This window comes from Chiloscyllium punctatum, chromosome 41 (assembly GCF_047496795.1).
Source record: "Chiloscyllium punctatum isolate Juve2018m chromosome 41, sChiPun1.3, whole genome shotgun sequence".
Classification (NCBI taxonomy): Eukaryota; Metazoa; Chordata; class Chondrichthyes; order Orectolobiformes; family Hemiscylliidae; genus Chiloscyllium; species Chiloscyllium punctatum.
Window position 1 is genome coordinate 10755718 of NC_092779.1, and position 25986 is coordinate 10781703.

General features: G+C 41.5%; 1 protein-coding gene across 1 annotated transcript in view; it reads left to right on the forward strand.

Annotated features, from left to right (window-relative positions):
• The first annotated feature begins 866 nt into the window (after nt 1–866).
• The window catches only part of nek11 (NIMA-related kinase 11), a 286065-nt gene continuing 260945 nt past the window's right edge, over nt 867–25986 (forward strand). Inside the window, exons 1-2 of the mRNA XM_072560362.1 lie at nt 867–935; nt 3362–3614. Coding sequence (XP_072416463.1) covers nt 3448–3614 — 167 coding nt within the window. The 5' untranslated portion in view covers nt 867–935; nt 3362–3447. The remainder of the gene's footprint in view (nt 936–3361; nt 3615–25986) is intronic.

Below are 25986 nucleotides of genomic sequence, written 5' to 3' on the forward strand. Positions count from 1 at the left end.
GTTGTTTGACATTGTACGTCTCAGTTAGACAAACAATTTAAAAAGGAGCTTGTTCTCGTGGACTAGTTAAAAAGTAAAGTTTAAAAAGTTTAGAAAGATTAGGAACTGCCGAACGCTCGGTTCCCCTCAAAGAAATTAGTAAGATCCCAGGCGGGAAAAGGCAAATTTCGAATTTTAAAACAGCGCTGATGAGACGTGTGCAAAAATGTAAGATTAAGATTATGGTTGGTAATCAAATGCGTTGGATATTTATGGCAATAAATAATCAATTTAAGATAAAAAGCAATCTATGTGAAAAGTGAATAATTTTGATTTCAATGAATCGAGATTACACAATTATTTCACCTCCAGCGATTATACATTCTTAAACGAAATAATTACAAAATCTTACCAACTCTTTACAAGTCTCTCCTGATCTTTGAAAATGAAACCGTACCCTGTCCTCCGTGATACCAGGCCGGAATACAAATACTCAAAACAAAAGTTCCGACTGAAAACAGCTCAACACGTTTAGCGCATTTGGCGTAGAGAAATGTAAAAATAAAATCCTTCTGTCGAAGCAATGCGCAGAAAAGAAACCGGAAGTAAATGCAAAAATAAGAGGTTCAATTTTGAAAAGTAATTTCTATATTAAGGAGAAAAAAAGTTAAAATGTCTCAAAGTCAGCATTTTCATAAGTGTCCAGGATTAATCTGATCAAAACAACATACGTAATCAATATTTTTCTGAGGAATTGCAAATCTACGATATTCTTTTCAAGAAATTGAGGCAGGAGATATGCTTTTTGATTTTGTTTCTGATGTTTTCTGGATGTGCGCGGTCGCCATTGCAGTGACGTCAACGTGAATGTGGTCTATCTATTAATATGGGGGCTCCCGGCATCCTCCGAGCCGTTGCGGAGCAACCGGACTCTCAACTCCGCGATCCGCGAGCAGGTAAACAAAGTGCCTATAACAAACAAGGCATTGCATAAAATCTATTGCGTAACAAAAAAAATGCATAACGTTCCTGTATAGAATTTATTGCATTAAAACTATTGCACATGGAGAAAGAGAGAGATCGGTTAAACAGCTTGATTGCAATTAATAATTTAAAAAGTGAGCCCAGTTCTCAATGTATCTCTCTATTTGTTACCTGGGCAGGTGAGTGTGGCACGTGAACCTGGCTTTGTGCAAAACCTATAGCTGAATTTTCATTGTTTTTTGGTAACTTTCCCTAAAATCTCTTTAGAGTGAGTTTATTTGGGGCTCCAGTGATGTATTCCGGAAAGGCTTCTGCTTCAGATAAGCCTTTTTTTAAGAACCGGAGGACAAACTTTTAAAGTACTTTTGGAAAGAAACAAATGTGAGCTGAGGAGAAAAAAAAAATCTTTTTCACATTGTGAGAAATGCAGGTAATGAATGCACTGCCTGGGAGTACAGTTTAGGTTCATTGAGGCATTCAAGAGGGCTTTGGATGATTATTTAAGTAGAATTAATGTGCAGAGTATTGGAGAAAGTACAAAGGATTGGCACTGTCTAAATATTTAGAGACATAAGGAGCACTCTGGGCTGAATTGTTTCCTTCTACATTTGACAATTCTGCGACTATGGACAAAATATCATTTGTATTATAAAATCATAAGGTATAGGAGCAAAAGTCAACCATTCAGCCCATCAATTCTACTCCTTCAAATCAATTAGATCATGGCTGATCTGATAATCCTCAACTCCCACTTTCTTACCTTCTTCCCATATGCTTGATTCCCTTAATGCCTAAAAATCTGTCATTTTTTTTGCCTTGAATGTACTAAACAACCCAGCCACAGATGCACCATCCTCTGAGAGAAGAAATTCCTCCCCATCTTTATCTGAAATGGGTGGCCTCTTACTCTGCAATTATTCTGCTTGGTCTTAGATACTCCCACAAAAGGATAAAAGAATCTTGTATGTTTTAGAAGGTGGCCTCTTATTCTTCTAAATTCGAGTGAGGAATTTAAAATAGGTACATAGAAAATAGGAGCAGGCCTTCCAGTCTGCTCTGCCATTCAATATGATAATGGCTGATCATCCAACTCAGTGCATTGGAGTAGTTGGTTCAGTTTTCCTTGGGGAAGGAAAGGTTGGGATTCCTCTGGAGGCAGAAACAGAGTTAGTAGTTTCAGTTTGATGGTCAATCATCAGAACCGGTTAGTATGAAATTGCACACATGGTAGCACTGCATGTTTTCCCCCATTTGTTCCCCAGTTATTGATTCTGTAATACTTAACTATCAGAAAAAAATTATGAACTGCATATATGCTCAGGAGTAAGGTATGGAGGGTGAAGCATGGAAGGGTAGATATGGGGATTGTGTGGAGGATGGGTATGTGGGAGTGTGCACAGAGTGGGTATGGGAAGCTTGAAGGTGGGTAGAAGGGAGTGTGGAGGCAATGGAGATGTATTTGGAGTAATGGTTCAAGTTTGGAGACACATGCAAAAGTTTTCTGCTTTTTTGCTCCTCAGGTTGTGATTTTACACCAGCTCACACTAATGGATGGAAAATCATAGACTGACAAGCACAAGAGGTTGAATACTCATGTCTGAACAACTGGGAGATGCTTTGACTGAGTTTTGTTCTATTTGTTCATAAGATATGGGTATTGTTGGATATGTTGGCATTTATTGGCCATTCCTAATTGCTACAGTTCTAACAAGAATTGCCTATTAGCAGCCTTTTATACCAGAAGATCTTCATGCTTAATAGCATTACACCCGCATAACTAATAAATAGCAGTTGGAGTTTAGTAGGTAGATTAACCACGAAGTGCTGAAGAAATCAATTTTTCTCTTTACAGAAGAACGGTCATCATTTGAGACAAACCGTATGATTTTTTTACCCAAAATAACATGCAACCTATTAGAGTACTGCATTGAAATTGATTCCATATATTGTTTGTTATACTCATGAAAGAGATGCCAGCTAGCTCAGTTGACTAAATGGCTGGTTTGTAAGGCAGAATAATGCCAAAACCATGGGTTCATTTCCTGCACCAGCTGAGGTTACCATGAAGGAATCTCCTTCTCAATTTCTCCCTCTCAGGTTAAACCATCACTGGTGGGTTCTCTCTAATAAGAGAGTATCCCTAGGGTCTGCTAAGACTATGGAGACTGTCTTTTTACAGAAGAGATAATGCACACATTACTTGGCCATTTGTGAACCATCTTGTTTTATTCAGTGATGCAAGAATTGGCATATTCAACTTCTAATTCCTAATTGTTTTGCTGTTCCTAGTTCTCAGCTACAGGTTATGATAATTTTCTACCCATAGAGGTTGTACTGTTGCTGTACTAATGTAACAATTCTTTAACTGTGTCAATTCTGCATTTGGTTGTTCCAGCAGGTGTTTTGAAGGCTCTATATGTGGGAACTTAAATATAACGTGTAGTGGAAAAAAGCTGTCAAGATTCACTTAGCAAGAGGGGAAATATGCCAAAATTCCACGAAGCTCCAAAAAGTGTTAGAAACACTTCAGTCATGGTCTGCACTGAGTCACTGATTGCAGGAAGATACCAGGTACAAGAAAAACTTGGGAGAGGCAGTTTTGGGATGGTTTATGTCGTGCTGGACAAGAAATCCCAAAAATCGGAAGAGCTGTAAGTTAAAGTTCTATACTTTTGAGGTCACAGTATAAAGCCATTAGTTATAACATTATTGAACAAAAATTATGAAGCAGTAATGCTGGAAAGTACATGAATTAAAGTATTTTGTGTATGTGTGTGTGAAAAATCAAATTGAAAGAGATAATTGAGATTACATTTTTAAAAAGTCTCTTTCAATACCTTACATTTCACTTTGTTTTAATTTGAAGAATGTTGATTCTTTATTGAAATTAATGCTGAAGTTTGTTTCCCCTGGCTAGAGAATCTAGAACTAAGGACCATTGTTTCAGGTGAAGAGGTCAGCCATTTTGGACCATGATGAGGAGGAATATCTTCATCAGAGTGCTATATATCATTGAAACTCTTCATCCCTGGACTCAGACAATGAGTACATTCAAGACTGACTTCAATAGAGTTTGGACACAAAGAGAATCAAAGAGACTTAAGGAGGGAGCAAGAAAGTTTGAGTTTAATGATCAGCAATATGGTTGTTCGAGCTCCTTGAGACATCTGTCCCTGGTCCTATTTCTTATTCTCTTAGATTGCCATATCATTCTCCAACAACTCATTTCTCCTCCTAAGTGAGAGCTTGAATCATAACAGTGTTCCTGATTTTCTTTTGTAAATAGTTCAATTGTACATTTTCTCATGTATGACTGGTTTAAGGCAGCCCGAGAGAGCAATGCAACACAGCAACAGGATTCTGCTGTTTGATTTCTCCCATATCCTCCTTGCTTTCAGTTCCCATCTTAATCAGAATGCAGTGAGCAATAATGTCTAGTTTTCTCTGGAGAGGAAGAAACTGCTAAGGGACAATGATTTTCAGTTAGTTTGTATCTGTTACCTAGGAAATTGTTTGGAATACTGTACTTTCAGCCAGGCTGGCATAGATTTAAGAGGCAGCTGATGATATAAAGCAGCTAACAGTCTCAATACATTCCTTAATAATATATAATGATTGACATTTTCATCTTGGTATAGATCCCTTGTACCTGAATTAGAAGATAATAATAAAAAAGCTTAATTGTTTAGTTTACTTCTTATTATTTAGAATTTCCAGTTTGCTTTAGAGCATTTTTCTGATTAATTAATGGCAATAAGTGATGCAGCAACAATTTTTCAATTTAAATCCAGTTATTATCTAAATGAGACTAAGTTTGTCATGGCTATATATTGAGATACAACTGATATTTTCACTGCATTTTTAATGGTAAAATAATTAATACAGCAGAAGCTCTTTGAGGTTTTTCAATTAGGAATTCTTTCTTCCTGTCCGGTGAGGACGTAGTCTTTGGTTTGAAGCAGTTAAAACTCTGCAAAGACATAGGTTCCATAATATTTTACGCAAGAGTTAGCGATTGTAAGCTGTGTTGCCATGGAAATATATCAAAGGAAGGTCAGGAGGTGACCAATTAGGGCACAGGAAAGTAAAATACTCATTGAAATGTCTTATTAGAAATTGAGTTGAGCTATACATTTGCCATATACTGTTAGGTAAGTGTTTTTTTATAGAAGCTGTATGTAAGGTTCATGAAATTAAAACAACAAAATGAATAAACTCAAGAGTTATTTGCAGAAAATCAAATGAGAAGAACTTCGAGTCCTAATTACCAGGTACTTGCTGGATCAACGCAACCTCCCCATTGTAATATTAGATTTTGTGCGTCTTAAAGCCGAAATCATGTGGGTGCAGTACTCAAGAATGACAAATGATTTGGTTTAAGTCGGAACCTGTTCTGCGTAGAAAGAATAAGCTGTAATCAGTGTTTTCCTGTGCTACTTTCTCTCTTTATATGTTTTAACTATACACATACACTACATCTCCAAACCCCTTTTCTAATTTAACTTTTAGTACTGCCAGTGGAAGTCATCTGCAGTGAGATCTTGAAGACTACATGCAGTTTTGGTTTCCTCACTTAAGGAATGATGTAAATACATTGAAGGTGGTTCAGAGAAGATTTACTAGATTGATATCTGGAATGAACAGATGGTTTTATGAGGAATGGTTGGACAGGCTTGGCTTATTTTCACTGATAAAGGGATAGTCAATTGAAACATGCAAGTTCCTAAATGGTCTGGACCAGGTGGGTGTGGAATGGATATTTTCTGTCGTAGGTCATCCTGAATTAGGTATTAAAATTAGGAGTTACCCTTTCAGGACTGAAATAAAGATGGTTGTGCAGTTTTGAAACACTCTACCTCAGAATGACCTGATCATTTAGTATTTTTAGTACAGAATTAGACAGATTCATGCTAGGCAGGGGAATCAAGGGTTTTCAGAAGTAGATGAGAATGTGAAATTTTAAATTCAGCCATGACCATATTGAATGGCAGAACAGACATGAGGGGCCAAATGGTCTCCTACTTTTTTTTTTAACAAGCTTGCGAAACATAGTTCAGACAAACACAGTCACCTTTCACTAGTCAGCAAGTTTCTTATGTAGAAAGGCTTCCATTAAGTTTTGTTACACTGGCAGACCATTGATCATTGTGGAAACATCACAGACATGCTGTTTCTGATTTCACTTGACAGTCACAGAAGCGAAGGTAACATATGAGGCTGCTGGAAAGCTGAAGGAAAACAAACAAAAAAGCACTAGAAATGTCGAGCAGGCCTGGCAGCATCTATGGATGGAGAAACAGAGTTAATGTTTCAAGTTGGTGACCTCTCATCAATAAGAAATGTTGACTCTGTGTCTCTCCCTGCAGCTGCTGCTTGACCTGCTGAAGATTCACGCAAGTGCTCTTTCTAACAGAGGTCATTGGAAACAAACCGCATTTTATTTCACTCCCCTTTCTTAGATTTTGGGCACACAGTTTGATTGTAGCACACTGTAGATTTTGGCAGGGGTCAGACAACTTACGCAATAAACAGGAATGGATGAGGCACTTTAAGTGACCCATGTAGCATATTTAGAGAACCACTCCAACAATAATCAGATTTCTTTGTTTTGAGAACATCCACAGAACTTTACAATTTGCTTGTACTCCTCTGCCCTGCAGTGTTTGCCTCACTTACATTTGGGGAACCCCCAGGATCAGATATCTTGGCCAACTACATAACTGCAGGTAACCCCATTTCCTTCAAAAATGAATGAACATTCTAACATTGTATTGCCAGAGTAAACATTCAACATGTACAGGAAATGCGAACTCTGACCTAAGCACTCTAATATCCTAAATAATAATGAAATGGTGCTCATGTGTCTTAGATTTAAAAGTTTGACACAATAACATTTGTAGTAAGAAATTTTAATGATTAGAATTGCATTTATGTTTGAGAATATACATATGCTTCCTCAAAAAAGATTTGGGAATTGACATTCTACGATTTAATTTGAATAATTTCTCTTATGCGATGTTTAGAAGTTTAGATAGCTCACACCCACTTCATTTCTAACTTAGCATCGGAGTGAATATCACTCATAACAGGAACCACTCTAGACAAATCCCTATCAAGGACCACCACATCCTTCCTACAGTGTACTATCAGCACCAGATGCTATGCTCTAGTTGTGGCCTAACCAGAACTTTATAAAGATTCCACATAACCTTCTCATTTGCCATCTCTATTTGTGAAGCTCAAGTTTTTTAACAAGTTATTCACAGCTTATTGATGCCACTGTCCTTAAAAAAAATGGCGGTGAGCTGACATCTTGAACTGCAAACTTTGCTAATCTGTTGCTTGATATACCTTCCAACTCCAAGGATCAGTGAACATTGACCAAAGGATCTTTTGTTTCGAGGAGAAAGTGAGGACTGCAGATGCTGGAGGTCAGAGTCAAGAGTGTGGTGCTGGAAAAGCACAGAAGGTCAGGCAGCATCCGGGGAGCAGGAGAATCGATGTTTCAGGCATAAGCCCTTCATCAGGAACAGTTCTTCTGTTCCTTTGATGCTGCCTCAACTGCTGTGCTTTTCCAGCACCACACTCATGATCTCCTGTTTCTGCAACTTCTGTAGAACTGTACTATTAAGTCCTCACCGCATCACCCTATCCTGTGTTCAGAAGTGCACTCCTGATTTCCATTTCACCCATGCTGCATCTGCTATATGTTTGTACAGTGCTCGTTGATACAATCCATCTGATCCATCTGGAGAAGTTACAATTCATCCCTATACCTCTCTGTTGTAGCATCATTACAGCACTGAAGGAGATCATTTAGTCCAGAGAATCCATGCTAAGTATAATTGCAGTGAATTAAATGTGTAGATATCATTATTGATGACAAGACTCCTTTCTTTTTTGCTTCAGCCAGTCTTTATGATTCCTGTATAAAGCCTACCCAGTATTTAATTTTGAAGAACAGTTGAGCCTGAGTTTCATAATGAGGGAGAAGAAGTATTAGACTGTCAACAGGATGAGAACTTCAGAACAAGTATGGAAGGCAAAAACAGAAGCACTCAGTAGGCCAAGCAGCAGTTAGAGCAACAGAAATCAGTCACCCAACTTTTCAAGTTTAGGACAGAAGGTGGGGTTGTTCTCCTTGGAGTGGAGAAGGTCAAGGAATGTTCGATAGAGTTGTATAGGATTATGAAAGGTTTGGACAAGGTAAACAAAGAAAAGTTGTTCTTATTGGCTGATCATGTATGGGTAGGACAGCAATCAATGATTTAATAGGGCACTTGATGGAAATAAAATTACAGGCCCTCATAGAAACTGCAGAGTAATGGGTCTGACTGGATTGCGCCACTGAAAGCTAGCATAAGGTGATGGGCCAAATGGCCTTATTCTGCATTACAATAATTCTATGACTGTATATCCACTTCTGGTATTGTTTAAAGATTCTAAGTTTCATAAGTTTGAATTCAGTTTTGGGGCTTCTTTTCAGCTGACATAAAAGGGATACTGGTTCCCACCACCAGCTCCCCAACCCCCCCGGGTAAAGTCACTGTCCTTTCTTGTTTGGATCAAGAATGCTACAGAGAATAAAGAGAGAACGGAAAAGAAATTCAAATATAAGATGGCAGGAATAATGGATACCTGGGTAATATGTTCCGTGCAGCAGTGTTGGCACTGATGAGCAGAGTTAAAGAAAAGGAAAGGTACCTGTCCTGCCTGAGAGCAAAACAAAACAAAGCATTGTTGCTTGACCTCCATGAATAGCTTTGTAGTGATTAAGTGAGGAGAAGCATTAATCTGTGGGAATGAGTGGCTCACAGGACCTGTAAAATTTATGTAAAAGAAAGATGGAAAAATATCATCTTCCTGAAACTGGATTTAGAAAGATGCATTGTTTTTGTCAGGTTTGTTCTATCAAGGAGAATCCTTTAATAAAGAGATTCTGGGGGGCTATTGTGATGCAGTGGTCGTGTCCCTACCTCTGAATCAGAAGGTTTGGGTTCAAGTCCCACCTGCTTCGGTGGTGTGTCGTAACATCTCTGAACAGGTTGATTAGAAACTATTTAATAAAGGGATTCTGGGGGGAATTCAAGATGGCAGCTGAGATCTTGCACCAGAACTCAAACAAAGTGGTGCACTCACCCTCCCTTCATTACCCATTGTGGTAGAAATTGATAGTTTTTGACCCTGAGAATTGCTGTGTGTTAGTTTAAGAGAGTTAGAAAAATGACTAAAAGGAAAGGACCACGAGGATTACAGAAAGCAGGGCACTCCTCTGCAGCAACGGACACATCCGTGACCATGGCGTCAGCCTCCATGAGCACTCCCGGGGACTTAGCTGTGGAGCAGAGCATGGTCTTGGAGTTCATGAAACTCCGAGAGAAGATTCAGTGATGGAGGAGACCCGGTCCAGGCTGGAACCGATCTCGGCCATGCTGCAGAAGCACGACCAGGAGATCCACCGTCTTGGGAAGCACGTCGTGGAGGTGGAGCAGCAACCTGCAGCTTCCGAAACCATGATGGGGTCCTTGGTGGGTTGGTCCAGGCCTTGGAATGACAGGTTTGTGCCTTGGTAGAGCAGGTCGACGGCCTCGAAAATTGAGGCAGTTGGAAGAACATCCGAACGGAAGAAGAAGGCCAGCTCATCAGCTTCTTGGAGCAATGGCTCCCACAGGTTCTGAAGTCGGGGCAGATTGGGTGTGGGTCGAACAGGCCCACCGGGTTGCAGTGCGCAGGCCTGGATTGGACCACGTCCCCACCCGGTCCTAATGTGACACCAGCACTACAGAGATAAGCAAATGGTGCTGGAAACCTCTAGACTCTGATATACAAAGGATCACAAATATGTATTTTTACCAGGAATGGGTTGAGTGCTCACTTTTAATTTTCTTGTTATAAGGTGCATATAACCTTTTCTTACTTTGTGTTGTCTGGGGCTGGAGCATGGCTTCAGCTCGAAGGAGTTGGTGGGTAGCATGACCGCCCCCTGTGCAAGGGGGAAAGTCTCCTTTCATTTGTGTTCTATGTTGATATGATGTAGAAGTAGTTGTTAGAGGTTTTGATTTGGTAGTTTTGGCAATTGTATTTTCAAATTTATATGAACTGTTTGCTGCTTTCACTTGGTGCACTATGAGTGGGGTTCTTCCTCCTGGGGGCCACGGACTGTTTTGGGCAGCAATGGCTAACCATTCATTTAAATGGTGCACCTGGAATGTTAAGGGGAGTCATTCACCAATTAAGAGAAAAAAGATACTTTTAAACCTTAGAAAAGTGGGGGGTCAATGTAGCTTGTTGAAAGAAACACATCTAACTGATAAGGAGCACTTGAAGTTACAGCAGGGAGGGTTCAGCCGAGTGTTTTACCCATCCTTTAATTCGAAAAGTAGAGAAGTTGCTATAGTCATCCAGAAGAATCTTCCATTTCAGCTGTTAGACCAAATTAAGGATGAATATGGGGGGTTTATGATTTTTAAAGCTTTAGTACATGGAGGGGAGTATGGGATTTTGAATGTATGTTGCCCCCCCCCACCCCCAGCACATCCCCTCAAACTTTTAATGGATGCGCTTTCCAGGTTGATGGCTCTTGGGGCACATAATACAATTATAAGGGGAGACTTTAACCAACTTGTGGACCCCGACGTGGACAGGATGCCTAGGGGCCTTGCAGGTATTGCCCTGCAATCCAGGCAGTTAGTGGACTTGAACAGGGAGCTGGGGTTAGTGGATGTGTGGAGATGTCTTCATCCTGAGGGTAGAGATTTCACCTTTTTCTCTAACCCCCATAATTGGTATACTAGGATTGACATGTTTTTTTTTGCCCCATCGGCCTTTTTAAATTTTGTGCTGTCTTGCAGAATAAGGAACATTAGCCATTTCTGATCATGCAGCAGTGTACATGGAGATTAAGGCGGGTAGTAATGGGACAGGCTTGCAGCATTGGCGCATGGACTCTTTCCACCTGAAGGATAGCAAGTTTATTGAGTACTTTTCACAGGAATTTAACATTTTTTGGGACATCAATTCAGGTATGGCAGTAATCTGTCGGTGCTCTGGGAGACTGCCAAGCCCTATGCAAGGGGTTTGATTATTTCTTACTCTGCGACCTGGAAGTGGCAGAGGGGAGAGCAGCAGCGTATGTTCGAGGCCCGGCTGAAGACAGCTGAGACAGCTCACTTTGACAGACCGTCTGTAACCAAATTGCAGTGGCTTGCAGCCCTCAGGGTTACTTTGAATGCAGACAGCAAAGAGGGAAATCTTTGCAAAACAGAGGTTATTCAAGTATGGTGATAAACTGGGTAGATATCTGGTGTTCTACCTCCTGCCCAAAATCCACAAACCTGACTGCCCTGGCCGACCCATTGTCTCAGCCTGCTCCTGCCCCACCGAACTCAACTCTGCATACCTCGACACGGTCCTGTCCCCCTTAGTCCAAGAACTCCCCACCTACGTTTGGGACACCACCCACGCCCTCCACCTCCTCCATGACTTTCGCTTCCCCAGTCCCCAACGCCTTATCTTCACCATGGACATCCAGTCCCTGTACACCTCCATCCCCCATCACGAAGGACTCAAAGCCCTCCGCTTCTTCCTTTCCCGCCGTACCAACCAGTACCCTTCCACCGACACCCTGCTTCGATTGACTGAACTGGTCCTCACTCTGAACAACTTCTCTTTCCAATCCTCCCACTTCCTCCAAACCAAAGGAGTAGCCATGGGCACCCGCATGGGCCCCAGCTATGCCAGCCTCTTCATAGGATATGTGGAACAGTCCATCTTCCGCAGCTACACTGGCACCACCCCCCACCTTTTCCTCCGCTACATCGATGACTGTATTGGCACTGCCTTGAGCTCCCACGAGGAGGTTGAACAGTTCATCCACTTTACCAACACCTTCCACCCCAACCTCAAATTTACCTGGTCCGTCTCAGACTCCTCCCTTCCCTTCCTAGACCTCTCCATTTCTATCTCGGGTGACCGAATCAACATGGACAATTACTATAAACCGACCGACTCCCATAGCTACCTAGACTACACCTCCTCACGCCCTGCCCCCTGTAAAAACGCCATCCCATATTCCCAATTCCTTTGTCTCCGCCGCATCTGCTCCCAAGAAGACCAGTTACAATACCGAACAACCCAGATGGCCTCCTTCTTCAAGGACCACAATTTCCCCCCAGACGTGATCGACGATGCTCTCCACCGCATCTCCTCCACTTCCCGCTCCTCTGCCCTTGAGCCCCGCCCCTCCAATCGCCACCAGGACAGAACCCCACTGGTCCTCACCTACCATCCCACCAACCTCCATATCTCATATCATCCATCGTCATTTCCGCCACCTCCAAACGGACCCCACCACCAGAGATATATTTCCCTCCCCTCCCCTATCAGCGTTCCAAAAAGACTACTCCCTCTGTGACTACCTCGTCAGGTCCACACCCCCCACCAACTCAACCTCCACTCCCGGCACCTTTCCCTGCAACCACAAGAAATGCAAAACTTGTGCCCACACCTCCCCCCTTACTTCCCTCCAAGGCCCCAAGGGATCCTTCCATATCTGCCACAAATTCACCTGCACCTCCACACACATCATTTACTGCATCCGCTGCGGCCTCCTCTATATTGGGGAGACAGGCCGCCTACTTGTGGAACGTTTCAGAGAACACCTCTGGGACACCCGGACCCACCAACCCAACCACCCCGTGGCTTAACACTTCAACTCCCCCTCCCACTCCACCAAGGACATGCAGGTCCTTGGACTCCTCCATCGCCAGACCATAGCAACACGACGGCTGGAGGAAGAGCGCCTCATCTTCCGCCTCGGAACCCTCCAACCACAAGGGATGAACTCCGATTTCTCCAGTTTCCTCATTTCCACTCCCCCCACCTTGTCTCAGTCCCAACCCTCGAACTCAACACCACCTTCCTAACCTGCAATCTTCTTCCTGACCTCTCCGCCCCTACCCCCACTCCGGCCTATCACCCTCACCTTAACCTCCTTCCACCTATTGCATTTCCAATGCCCCTCCCCCAAGTCCCTCCTCCCTACCTTTTTTCTTAGCCTGCTTGGCACATTTTCCTCATTCCTGAAGAATGGCCCATGCCCGAAATGTCGATTCTCCTGTTCCTTGGATGCTGCCTGACCTGCTGCGCTTTTCCAGCAACACATTTTCAGCTCTAGATATCTGGCGTACCTGGCCAGAAAGAGGGGTGCCCCCCAATCTATCAACATCCATTAGAGAGAGTGCTGGTACTCCCTCTTGCGATGCTAATAGATTAAAGCAGCATTTTGGAAGTTCTACTGTGAGCTGTACTGGTCAGAGGGCTGTGAGAACAGATTGTCGAGGATGGTATCCTTTTTTAACATCCTGGACCTTCCAGGTGTAACTTCAGAGCAAGCATCTCTTTTGAGTGCCCCTCTGACAATCCAAGAGGTACAGGAGGCGTTGAGGCAGTTCCAGAGTGGTAAAGTGCCCAGCCCAGACGGATTTCAGAGCAGTAAAAACAATGACTGCAGATGCTGGAAACCAGAGTTTAGATTAGAGTGGTGCTGGAAAAGCACAGCAGTTCAGGCAGCATCCGAGGGGCAGTAAAATCGACGTTTCGGGCAAAAGCCCTTCATCAGGATTTCAGAGCGGGTTTTACAAGGTGTTTATAGATATGCTGGCTGGGTCACTGTTGGATATGTACAATACTCGTACAGTCAGGACTGCCTCCCAGCCTCTCTGAGAGAAGCAAATATTTCCCTTGTTCTCAAAAGGGAAAGCCCCATAGGATTGTACTTTTACAAGGCCCATATCGTTATTGGATGTGGATTTTAAAATTCTGTCGAAAATGCTGACATTGAGGTTGGAGAGGGTTTTGCCCTTCATCGTAAAGGAGTACCAGACAGGTTTTACTAAGGGTCGTAGGTCTACTAATAATATTAAAAAGTATTAAACGTGGTTCAGGTATGCCAGCAAGGGTTGATTCCGGGCTTGGTAGTCTCCCTGGACGCAGTGAAAGTGTTTGACCGGGTGGAGTAGCTGTACTTCCTTTGTGTCCTGGAACAGTTTGGTCTTGGAGGGGTTTTTGCCAGATGGATGGCAGTGTTATATAGTGACCCTAAAGCAGTGGTTCTCACCAATGGTATATGGTCTGACAATTTTAATATTGGTAGAGGCAGCTTACAAGGGTTCCCCCTTTCACTGTTACTATTTCCATTGGTAATTGAGCCATTGGCAGAGGCCATCTGGAGGGACACCAATATAATTGCTCTGGAGGCAGATGATGTTCTTCTCTTTCTAACTGATCCAATGATACCTATGCTCCATTTAATACATATGATTAATCTATTTGGGTCATTCTCGGGGTATAAAGTCAATTTCATGAAGTCGGAGGCCATGCCTCTTGTGGGGGGAGGGTGGACCTTATTAGAATATCTGATCTTGGGGGTGGAATCCCATTTCCTTTCGGGTGGTCACAGGGCTGTTTCCTGTATTTAGTCATTTTTATTACCCTGGCCTTTGATCAATTATATAAAGCTAACTTTGTGCAGTTGCTAGAGAAGAAAAGACAGGACATTTGATGCTGGGAGAATCTTCCAATATCCTGGTTGGGTAGAATAGCTCTGGTCAAAATGAATATTCTTCCTTGTTTATTATATCCCATGATAATGCTCCCTTTGTTGCCTAGGCACAGCACTACGGAGGCTTAACCATTGGCTCAGTTCTTTCATCTGGCATCATAGACAGCCTCTTATTAAGCTTGTCAAATTGCAGCTTCTGCAGGGGATGGGAGGTGTGGATTTCCCAGATGTTAAGAAATATCAATTGAGTTCCCTACAATCCTATGTGGCTGATTGGGCTTGCCAGGACCTATGGTCAATCTGACTGGACATCAAGGCCTCCCAGGTAAAATGTCCCCTCATTAATTTGTTGTTGATGGACAAGTTGAGGACTGTTATGGACCATTGCAGGAATCCGATTGTCCTTAACACGGTTAAAGCATGTAGAATGATGCAACAAAGTGAGGGCAATTTACAAAAAACTTTCCTTTTTACTCCCAAAGTAGGAATGTTACAGTCCCAACTGGAATTGATGGATTCTGGCTTTAGGTTCTGGGAGTTTAAAGGAGTCTCCTGTTTGGAGATTTATTTGACGGGAGGTCATGATGTCTTTCAAGTAGCTGATTCAGAAATATGAACTATCTAGGAAGGACCTCTTTCATTACTTTCAGATTGGGGACTTCATACAGAAAAAGACTATATTAATGGCTAGTCCCTATAAGTCAGATATGGAGAGGAGAGTACTTCGGTCCACGGGTACTCTCTCGGTCAGCACCCTCTACCATTTATTAGGATGTAGTGTCTCGAAGTCATTGAGCAGCTGTGTGGAATCTGGACTCAAGAATTGGGGGTGGAGATCTCATCAGAGGAAACTTGGGAGAATGTAAGGAAGATTTCAATTTGTAATAGGACACAAGTTATGCAACTGAAGGTACTCCACAGGGCTTATTTGGCACCGGAGCAGCTTGCGAAATTTAAGGTAGGAGCGTCTCCAGTGTGCCCCAAATGTAAAACAGATGTTGGCACTCTTACTCATTGCTTGTGGTCATGCCACAAGCTTCGTAGGTATTGGGGCGCTATAGCGAGGGTTTTGGAAGGGGATTTGGGAACTGAGGTCAAAGTGGATCCAATGTCCCTCCTCTTGGGTTTGCCAAATCTCCCTTCTTTGGGCGTGCATAGGAAGAGACTGTTTAATATTCTTCCATTCTGTGCAAGGAAGAACATTTTAATGAGCTGGGTATCAGAGGATCCCTGGGACTCTCGGAGTGGCGTAGATTCGTTATGGAGCACATCAACTTGGACTTGCTCACGATTTAGTTTTTTAATTGAATTGTAGTTTTCATAGGTTTTTTTTTCCTCTCCTCAGTGGTTTGTGGAGCAGAGTAGTAGTTTGTTTACTGTTATTGTTGTTATATTAAAAGATTGTTATACTGTTTTGTAGTGATTTTGTAATTTTGCAAAAAAAATTAAAAATCTTTTTCTCAATAAAAATATTTCCCAAAAATGAAGGGATTCTGAGCAAGTCGTGCTGGACTCGAAACATTAACTCTATTTCTCTCTCCATTGATGTCGCCGGACCTACTTCTCCGGCACTTTCTGTTTTTATTTCATATTTCCAGCATCTGCAATATTTTAGTTTTAATTCACTGCCACTTCTTTTCCAGGAATGCCCATCATGAAGTTTTGTCTTTCTCTGTTATGGGATTTCCATTTGCCTTTTGTCACCTTGTTCAACCTTGATTGCTTCCAACCGCTCTAGTGTTTGGTAAGGTGTTAACTAAAACTCATTCAGTCCTCAGTGACTGTCTGTCCCCTATATGGATTCGAACAGTAGTTCCGCCCTTTGTGTTTCACATCCATCAACAAGTGTTTCAATGACATAAGTCTCCCCTTGGACTGTATCCCAAGATCCATATTAAATATTGCGTGCTGCCACAAACACCCAGTCAACTTCTCTCTTCATCAGCACCAACTTATTCTCTCTCAAAACCATCCCAGTCCCCAGTTCCTTTCGTTATTCATCTCATGCAACAAGAACATTTAACATTATAACTTTTCTCTTACTTTTGGGTTTTAAGTTTCCAATGAGGAGACATTGGACTGGAAATATTAACTCTACTTCTGTCTCCACAGATATTGCTGATTTTCTCCAGCTCTTCCTGTTTTATTATAGATCTCCATCATTTGCATTATTTTGCTTTTGCTTGTGTTTTATTGAAGCTTAAAGTACTTGATAATAGTTGAGCAGATCCGATGAGTAAGAAGTTCCCAAGTCTTTGGTTGTAAGTATGTTAAGTCCTTTGCTGTTGTAATATTCCCACAAACATTTGTGATCCAGCTTTGTTTTAAGTAAGTGATTTGTGCCTCGCATAACAATGTTCTTGAAGTTAAATTTTGTTGAGATCAATAGACTCTGTGGAATGATTTTCAGAGGGGAGATAACAGTGGTGAAAGTTCAGTCCAAGAATCATCGAATCACACAGTACAGAAGAGGCCCTTCAACCTATGTCCAAATTCCCTCCATAGTGCCAAATGAAAGTTAAAATAAAATTGCAGTCACAAGGAAACGCAAAGATTGCTGTTATCACAGGATTCATTGGTTGAGCAAAATGATGAAGACAAATTAACATAAACCCAAACATTAAGTAGAGCTGATAATCAAAGTCATTTTTCATTGTTACCAATTTTATTAAACCTATATGGCTGGTTATCAATTCACTAATTGGCTATGTTAAATTGGCTGTGGTGTTCAGGGATGTGCAGACTAGGTGGATTAGCCATGGGAAATGCAGGGTTACAGGGATTGGTCAGGAGGGTTGGTGCAGACCAGATGGACCTGAATGGTCTCTTTCCATAGTGTATAGGGATTCTAGGAATGTTGCTTAAACACCATCTCTAAAACATTTGGACTGTCCTGTTGAGGACCATCTCCTATTTTATTCACTTTCAGCTAAATGTTTAATCTTCATTCATAACCACTCCAGCCCACTTTGTTATGGTTGAATTGTCCTCAAATATATCTTCTGTACCATTTTTCAATTACATACTGTGCAGACTTACTGTGTACCTGAATACAATGTGGTCTCAGAGCAATCTTTCAAATTGCTTAACCTTCCTCAAAGTCATCTTTAGGAGATCCAAAAATGTGAGGCACAATGTTCTTCAGTCTACAATTTCTCAAATGAAACCTTGTTGTCACCTTTCTGTTGTGTATTATATTGACTTTTAAAATACCATGTACAATTCTGGTTGTTCTGTTATAGGAAGGATATTATTAAATTGGAGAGGGTTCAGAAAAGAATTACCAGGATGTTGCCGGGAACGGAGGGTTTGAGTTATAAAGTGAGGCTGGATAGGCTGGGATTTTTTTTCACTGGACCATAGGAGGTTGAGGGGCGACCTGACTGAGGTCTTTAAAATCATGAGCGGCATTGAAAAAGGTGAATAGCAAAGGTCTTTCACTAGGGTGGGGGAGTTCAAAATTAGGAGGCACATTTTGTAGGTGAGAGGAGAAAGATTTGAAAGGGACCTGAGGGACAACCTTTTCACACAGAAGGTGGTTCGTATGTAAATGAACTGTCAAAGGATATGGTAGATGCAGGTACGTTTACACATTTAAAAGGCATTTGGACAGGTACAGAACAGAAAAGGTTTGGATGGATATAGGCCAAACGCAAACAAGCAAGACTGGTTTACTTTGGCAAACTGAGTCAGCATAGATGGGTTGGACCGAAGGATCTCTGTTTTTGTGCTGTATAACTATGACTCTGAGTAAGACTAACACATGTTCAGCTACGGACTGTTCTTATTCAGTTGCTTTATTTACACCTTCAGAGATGATAGCAGAGAGAGCAGTGTAAGAAAAGGTGCTCAGGCATTATAGTACATTATACATGAACATCAATTGGCTCAGGTGGCTGGAAAGCTTGTTTTCAATGTAGAGCAGACAGCCAACAGCATAGGTTCACTTCCTGCATCAGCTGATGTTTCATAAAGGACACATCTTCTCAAACTCACAAAAGAAGTGACTATGTTTCAGCAACTGAACATCCTGATAACTAAAATAAAACAAAATATGCCCTACCAAGCCAGATTTTATTCTGGGATCTGACTTGTCCAGTAGTACTATCAGCTGGGATCATAACAGTCTCACCAGAAAAAACTGCAGATGTGATTTAATGTTATGCATTGTGGTAAATAGGCATTATAGAAATGATCATATCTTCTATCCAATCTTCCTTTCAACTTCAATGGTGTATGATGGGAGGCTGATTTCACTGCCCCTCTGGCTCCCTTCCTGAATTCTTTCACATCAGTAGGAAGGTGTCTTGGTGATGAACAAGGTGTAGTATGAGGTTACAGTGTGTGGAATTTAGTCTGAGTAAACAGGTTGAATCTAATTATGGAATCAGACATGTAATAGAGGCAATCTCATTACAGAGAAATAAAGCAGGTTATTTTCAGTATGGATCACCACGGGTGTTTGTGCAGGTTGTTTTTTTATCTGTATGTTTCCAGCATTAAGGCAGTGCAATTCTCTACCTCAAGCTCATGTACAGGTCATTCTGTAATTTCTCCATTATACCTCCTGAGGGCGCTTGTGTTGCACCGTTTGCAATTTCTGAACTTTCATTGGTGATGTTCAGAATTTACAAATGTGGCTACACATATTCAGGTCAAACATCAGTCAAATGACAACTTTGAACTTAGTAGAAATATTTTAAAGTTTTCTGTGTTAGAAAAGTACTGTAATGCCAAATTATAGACATTTGACATTGTGAATTATACCTACTGGGAATTGGATTGAACGTGGCAAATTCACTTCAGAAGCTTACATGGAGTCAGCAAGGAGTTCTGTTCATGTTGAACTTGGCTGGATTGAAACCTAGATCTGTATTGAGGAGGCAGCATTAGAGAGCACTTGGATGAAATACATTTTCTTTATGGCAAGACTACTGAATACTGAATTCATTCACATTTTCTTTGTAGCTTGAGTTACCTTATCAGCAAATACACAATTTTAAAAAAATGCTTTGCATTCCTGTTGTTTAAGAGCTTTAGGATCCTTGAGCAATATTGTGATGATATTGTTACAGGTGACACAGTGGCTCAGTGGTTAGCACTGCTGCCTTACAGTGCCAGGGACCTGGGTTTGATTCCACCCTTTGGTGACTGTGTGGAGTTTGCATGTTCTCTGTGTGGCTTTCTGCCAGGTGCTCTGGTTTTCTCCCATAGTCCAAAGATGTGCAAGTTAGGTGGAATGCTAAATTACCCATAGTGTTCGCAGACGTGCAGGCTAGGTAGGTTAGCCACGGGAAATGCAGGGAGAGGGTAAGGGGACAGGTCTGGGTGTGATGCTCTTCTGAGGGTTGGTGTGAACTTGTTGTGCCAAATGACCTGTTCCCATATTGTAGGAATTCTGTATCATGGAGGTGCTCCTCTTTGGGCATAAATAGCCAAGGTGTGAGTGGATTTAAGAAAAAGAAGAGAGAAAATCATACAAAGAAGGAGGAATAAGCTATTTAACTCCTTGAGCCTGCACAATCATGGCTGATCATCAAGCTCAATATCCTAATCCTACCCAAAAATTGAAACGGAAAGGACCTGCTTATTCTGCCAAAGCCTGAGATTGAATCAGGGATCTTTAGGTCTTCAGTCTAATGCTCTCCCAACTGGCACATTTAATACACCAACTAACTTAAGGCAGTAGAAATTATGGAATAATCTTTCAATGATGTAACAGTAAGACTTGAGCCTGGTACATCTCTGAATTCCACGTGTTTTAAGATGCAAAGTGTTACAAAGAGCCCCAAATTTGAATACAGTTTGTGATCTTGCCTTTGCTTTGACCAGTTTGTCTTGAATCCAATTCATTGATCTGAATCCACACAACAAAAGATTCCCTGCTCCCAGTCCTGTGTTTTCCTGATTCATATCCCCACAAATCTTCATATGCTTACCTAGCTTCTCCTTACATTCATCAATACTATTCACCTCTGTGAAAGTGCATTCCATACTTTCATCTTTCTGGGTAAAGGAGTTTCTTATGAACAATTCTGAAGAAGAGTCACCTGACTTGAAATGTTAAATCTGCCTTCTTCCCACCAGCTGAGTTTTGCTTGCAATTTCTGTTTCGTTTCAGATCTCCACTATCTACAGTTCTTTGTTTTAGTTTAGACTTTTTTTGGTGCATCCTGTTTTATATTTTATTAGTAATTATTTTGTATTTAAAATCCTGAGTTTAAGTCTCCCCGCCCCAGAAAAATAAACAACGACTTGCATTTATGTAGCACCTTGCCTGATATCTCAAAATGCAATACAGCCAATGAGGTCCAGTCAATGACATAATGTAGGCAGCCAATTTGCACACAAAAAGCTCCATCAACATGAATGTGATAACGAGCAGATAGCTTATTTTATTGTGACGTCGACTGAAGGATAAATATTAAATCCTGCTCTTCACCATGGTGTCATGGGATCTTTTAAATTAATCTGAGCAGAAAAAGGAGACTGATTGATTGAAAAGGTAAAAACAATGACTGCAGATGCTGGAAACCAGATTCTGGATTAGTGGTGCTGGAAGAGCACAGCAGTTCAGGCAGCATCCAAGTAGCTTCGAAATCGACATTTTGGGCAAAAGCCCTTCATCAGGAATAAAGGCAGCTCTACTCCCTCAGTACCACAATGGTGCACAATCTCAATTTTGTACTTAAGCCCTAGAGTGAGACTCAAATGTTGAATCTTGTGATTTAGAAGTGAGAGTCTTGGTCTTGACACTTCTACTCCTGAGTCTCCAGGCAATTCCCTAAATCACGCCCCAAGCCCCCCACCTCTGGTCACATCAGCACACTCCACTCCCTTGGAAGTGTCTCTTATTTTCTTCCCTTTAAGTCAATGAATTGGTTACCCTTGTGTTGGTTAGGCAGCTTGTACAACTGCAAGTTTTTTATACTCAAGGGGTGTAGGCATTGTTGGCAAGGTCAACATTTGTTACCCATCGCTAATTGCTCTTGAACTGGATGGTTTGCTGGCTCATTTCAGAGGATAGAAAAGAGACATATACATTGCTGTTGTGTGGAGAATCTGGAGTTGTATGTAGGTTAGACCATAGAAACAGAGAAACGAGGAACGGGAGTAGGCCATTTGGTCCTTCACTGCCATTCAATATGATCATGGCTGATCTTCCAATTCAGTCCCCTGTTTCCGCTTTCTCTCCCCATACCCTTTGATCCCTATAATCCTAGGAACCATAATCTAACTCCTTCTTGAGAACTTCCAATGTTTTAGCCTCAACCACTTTCTGTGGCAGAGAATTCCAAAGGCTCACTACTCTCTGGTTGGAGACATTTCTCCTCATCTGAGCCCTAAATATCCTACCCTGTATTCTTATTCTTTGACCCCTGATTCTGGACTCCCTGATTGTCAGGAACATCGTTTCTGTATTCACTCTGCCAGAACTTTGCAGGTTTCTGTGTGATTTTTCTTTGTTCTTTTGAAGAAGGTAGTGGATGGTGGATTTCCTTACTGAAAGGGAATACTAACAAAGCAGATGGGTTTTTTAGGTGGCACGGTGGCTCAGTGGTTAGCACTGCTACCTCACAGCACCAGGGACCCAGGTTCAATTCCAGCTTCAGGCAACTGTCTGTGAGGAGTTTGCACATTCTCCCCGTGTCTGCGTGGGTTTCCTCCTGGTGCTCCGGTTTCCTCCCACAGTCCAAAGATGTGCAGGTCAGGTGAATTAGCCATACTAAATTGCCTGTAGTGTGGATTAGTCAAGGGTAAATGTAGGGGAATGGGTCTTCGGAGGGTCGGTGTGGACTGGTTGGGCCGAAGGGCCTGTTTCCACGCTGTAGGGAATCTAATCTTTACAAAAATCAAATGAAGTTTTATTGTCACTATTATTGGGATGAATACTATATTATATGCAGATTTTATTAATTAATTTATGGGATTTGAACTCCTGTTTCTTTGGCCATTAGCCTCTCAATTGTTAATCCCAATACCATTATCATTTCACTATTACCACCTCTTTAGATAGGCATAGTGTTCTTCCAAGCTAAAGGAAGCTTGTTTCTTGAGCATTAGGTAAGATTTTAAGTAAGTCAGGCCTACCATGGAAAATATTTGCTAATATGCTGCACACAATTATGGAGGAAGAAGACATAACAGATGGCGGCACTTTGATATCATGGTGCTCGGATTTGGAAAATTATGTATAAAATTGCATTGCCTATCCATTGATAAAGCGAAATAATTTTATTTCCACAACATCACAGATATCAATTTGAATATTCTTGTAAACCTGCTGTGGAAATGGTTACCAGTTGTGAGCCATTTTACAGCTTTATTAATTTAGAAATTCAAATTTCTACATTGCCAACAAAAAACCTCGTTCACTTGAAAATTTACCATGCAAACGTAACTGCCTGCTCAGCTGCTGGTGAACTGTGAGTTGGAAGATAATAATGGAGAATATACTTCCAGCCACTTAACTACTGTGGAGAGCAACTGTGATGCTATTTTTAAGCAAGGTTTTTTTTTTCTGGTTGCAATCTGCTTAACTGTTTATCTCTACAATGACATTTCTGTTGCTCCCCATTGTATTGTGAAGCGTGGACTATTGTGAATTTGACTGCAGATTGATAAAACAGGAAACAACACCATGGCAGAGATTAATGTGCTTAAATATGGAGTAGGCTCTTATAATTCCCTGTGGTCAAGAAAATTTGCCAGGAATGGGATATACACAGGGGGCCTCTGTATGTATAGAAATGGCAAGGAGCAATCTATGGTACCATCTTCAATAGCTACGATGTCAGTAAGATCTTCCCCTGTTATAGATTAGCAGCACACATTCACATTATTTGAGTAATCTGATTGATATTGTTAAAGGTATTAGTATTTCATTATAACAATTCAGTGATAAGGCTGCCACATGCTGCTTGATTCCTTGAATGCAATGTGTTTGTATATTCTTGCATTAAAGCTTTGAAGTCTTCATTATAGCAGATGAAAACTGTATTGGAAATCCAGAAGTAGTTAACAGATGGGGCACAATTTTCAAGCAGGAAATATGACAGCAATGTTTCGGCACTGATCTCTCGCTGTTAAGAACACGGAGATTATAACCGTGATTAAAGTGTGAGTCAGTGTTTAGTGGCTGTTGTTACCTAGATGCTAATGGAAGTAGTCACAAGTGTGATGATAATCACAACTTTGTGAGTTTTACAATCAATCTCTTATATAGGAAAAGAGCAGGGGAATGGGACTAATTGGGTGGCTCATTGAAAGAGCCGACAGAGCCGTAATGGCCCAACTAGCTTTTTCTGTGCTGTAGGATTCTTGAAATGGCCAGCTACAGAACGTACTGTTTCATCTATATGGTGATCCCAGCTAATGACTGGTAGTCTATCATTGAAATGACCTTATTCAATTTTATAACCTATAGTTAAAGTAAGCGTGAAGCTTAATGCTGAAGGAAAATCTTGTTGTCGGACTGATGCTTTGTCATATGAGAAAATTAATGTTTATCAAAATGAATGCTGAACTAAATCTGGGTTTAAGCTACATTCCTCACGTTTCAATCTCACTGTGGCCTCACTGATTCCCATGTCCGCAACCTCTACCAGCCCTATCAATCCCAAACCAGATGGTGAAGTATAATCGAGAGTTAAGTCCTTTGTCTGACAATAGGTTTATTTACAGAATGCAGTATTACATTTGTCTGCCTCTTAACTACTATGAGCATGAACATGAGGGCCATTGATAGGGTGAATAGCCAAAGTCTTTTCCCCAGAGTAGGGGAGTCCAAAACTAGAGGGCATATGTTTAAGGTAAGAGGGGAAAGATTTAAAAGGGACATAAGAAGCAACTTTTTCACACAAAGGGTGGTGTATATATAGAATAAGCTGCAAGAGGAAGTGGTGGAGGCTGGTACAATTACAGCATTTAAAAGGCATCTGGATGGGTACATGAATAGGAAGGGTTTGGAGGGATGTGGGTCAAATTCTGACAAGTGGGACTAGATTAATTTAGGATATCTGTAAACCATGGACAAGTTGGTCTGAAGGGTCTGTTTCTGTGCTGTATATCTCTCTGACTCTAAATGTATGTTGTAGATACATATTTACAGGAAGGGTTTAGAGGGAAATGGGAGTGCTGGCAAATGGGACTAGATTAATTTGGGATTTCTGGTCAGCATGGGTGAATTGGACTGAAGGATCTGTTTCAGTGCTGTACATGTCTATGAGTCTAGTGTCCCTGCAGTCTTCCTTTATACCCTTTTGGTAAACTAATACAAAACAATGGATCCAAATTAAGTTGAATTAAAACAAACTAGAGAGCCTCTGAAATTTAATTTTCTCGAGTGATAATGCACTCCAGCCCCTATGGCACCCACTGCTAATGGAGAATCTCAAGCATGCTGATGATATCATACGTTTCCACTCCAAGGCTATCCTGGCACAGATGTAATCACAGAAGGCAGTCGGGTACAATATCCCTCCCCACCTGCTGCTGCCTGAACTTACTCATGACCAACTTGGCCAGACCCAAGATCAGACCCACAGGGAATTCCTACAACCAGTCTCACTTTGTAGAAATTAGTGTAAAACAACCTGTTAGAATATCTTATGACACAACTCTGTGGCTGAACCAAGACCTTCCACCCAGCAGTCAGGTCATTACCACTGAGCCAGAAGACCCCCAGTCACCCATTATATATGCTCTAAGCATTTAATAAAACAATGGGCCTTCTCCTGTCTATCTTAACAATAGAATTAACATAGGATCCTCCACCAAGATCTCTGCTTTCTTCCAGCTCTGTCTGTTACATATCCCAATTTCACCTCCATCTTCAACCTTTTGGCACATGCATCTTCTCATGCTTTTGTGTACAGTTCTGGTCACCACACTGGAGACAGTACAGAAAAGGTTTACCAGGATGTTGCCTGGTATAGCAGATTTTAGCTATGAAGAAAGGTTGGATAGACTGGGTTTGTTTTCACTAGAATGCAGGAGGTTGAAGGGTGACCTGATAGAAGTTTATAAGACTGTGAATGGCATGGATAGAGTGGAAAGTATGGGGCTTTTTCTCAGCATGGAGGGGAAACAGGTTCAAGGTGTGAGGGGGGAAGATTAAAAGAGATGTGTAAGGCAAGTTTTTCACACTAAGGGTGGTGAGTACCTGGGACATGCTGCCTGAAGAGGTGGTGGAAGCAGACAGAGTAGCAGCATTCAAGAAACACCTGGACAAACACATGAATAGGAAGGGAATAGAGAGGTACAGATCCTATAAGTGAAGATAATTTTAATTTGAAAGGGCAAATGTGTCAGCACAGGCTTGGAGGACCGAAGAGCCTGTATCTGCGCTGTATTATTCTTTGTTCTTTGTTATTTGTTCAGTTCTATCAGTGGGAGAGCATTTCAATGATCATGATCACAACTCCCTGACCTTTACTATAGCCATGAGGAGGGATAGGAGC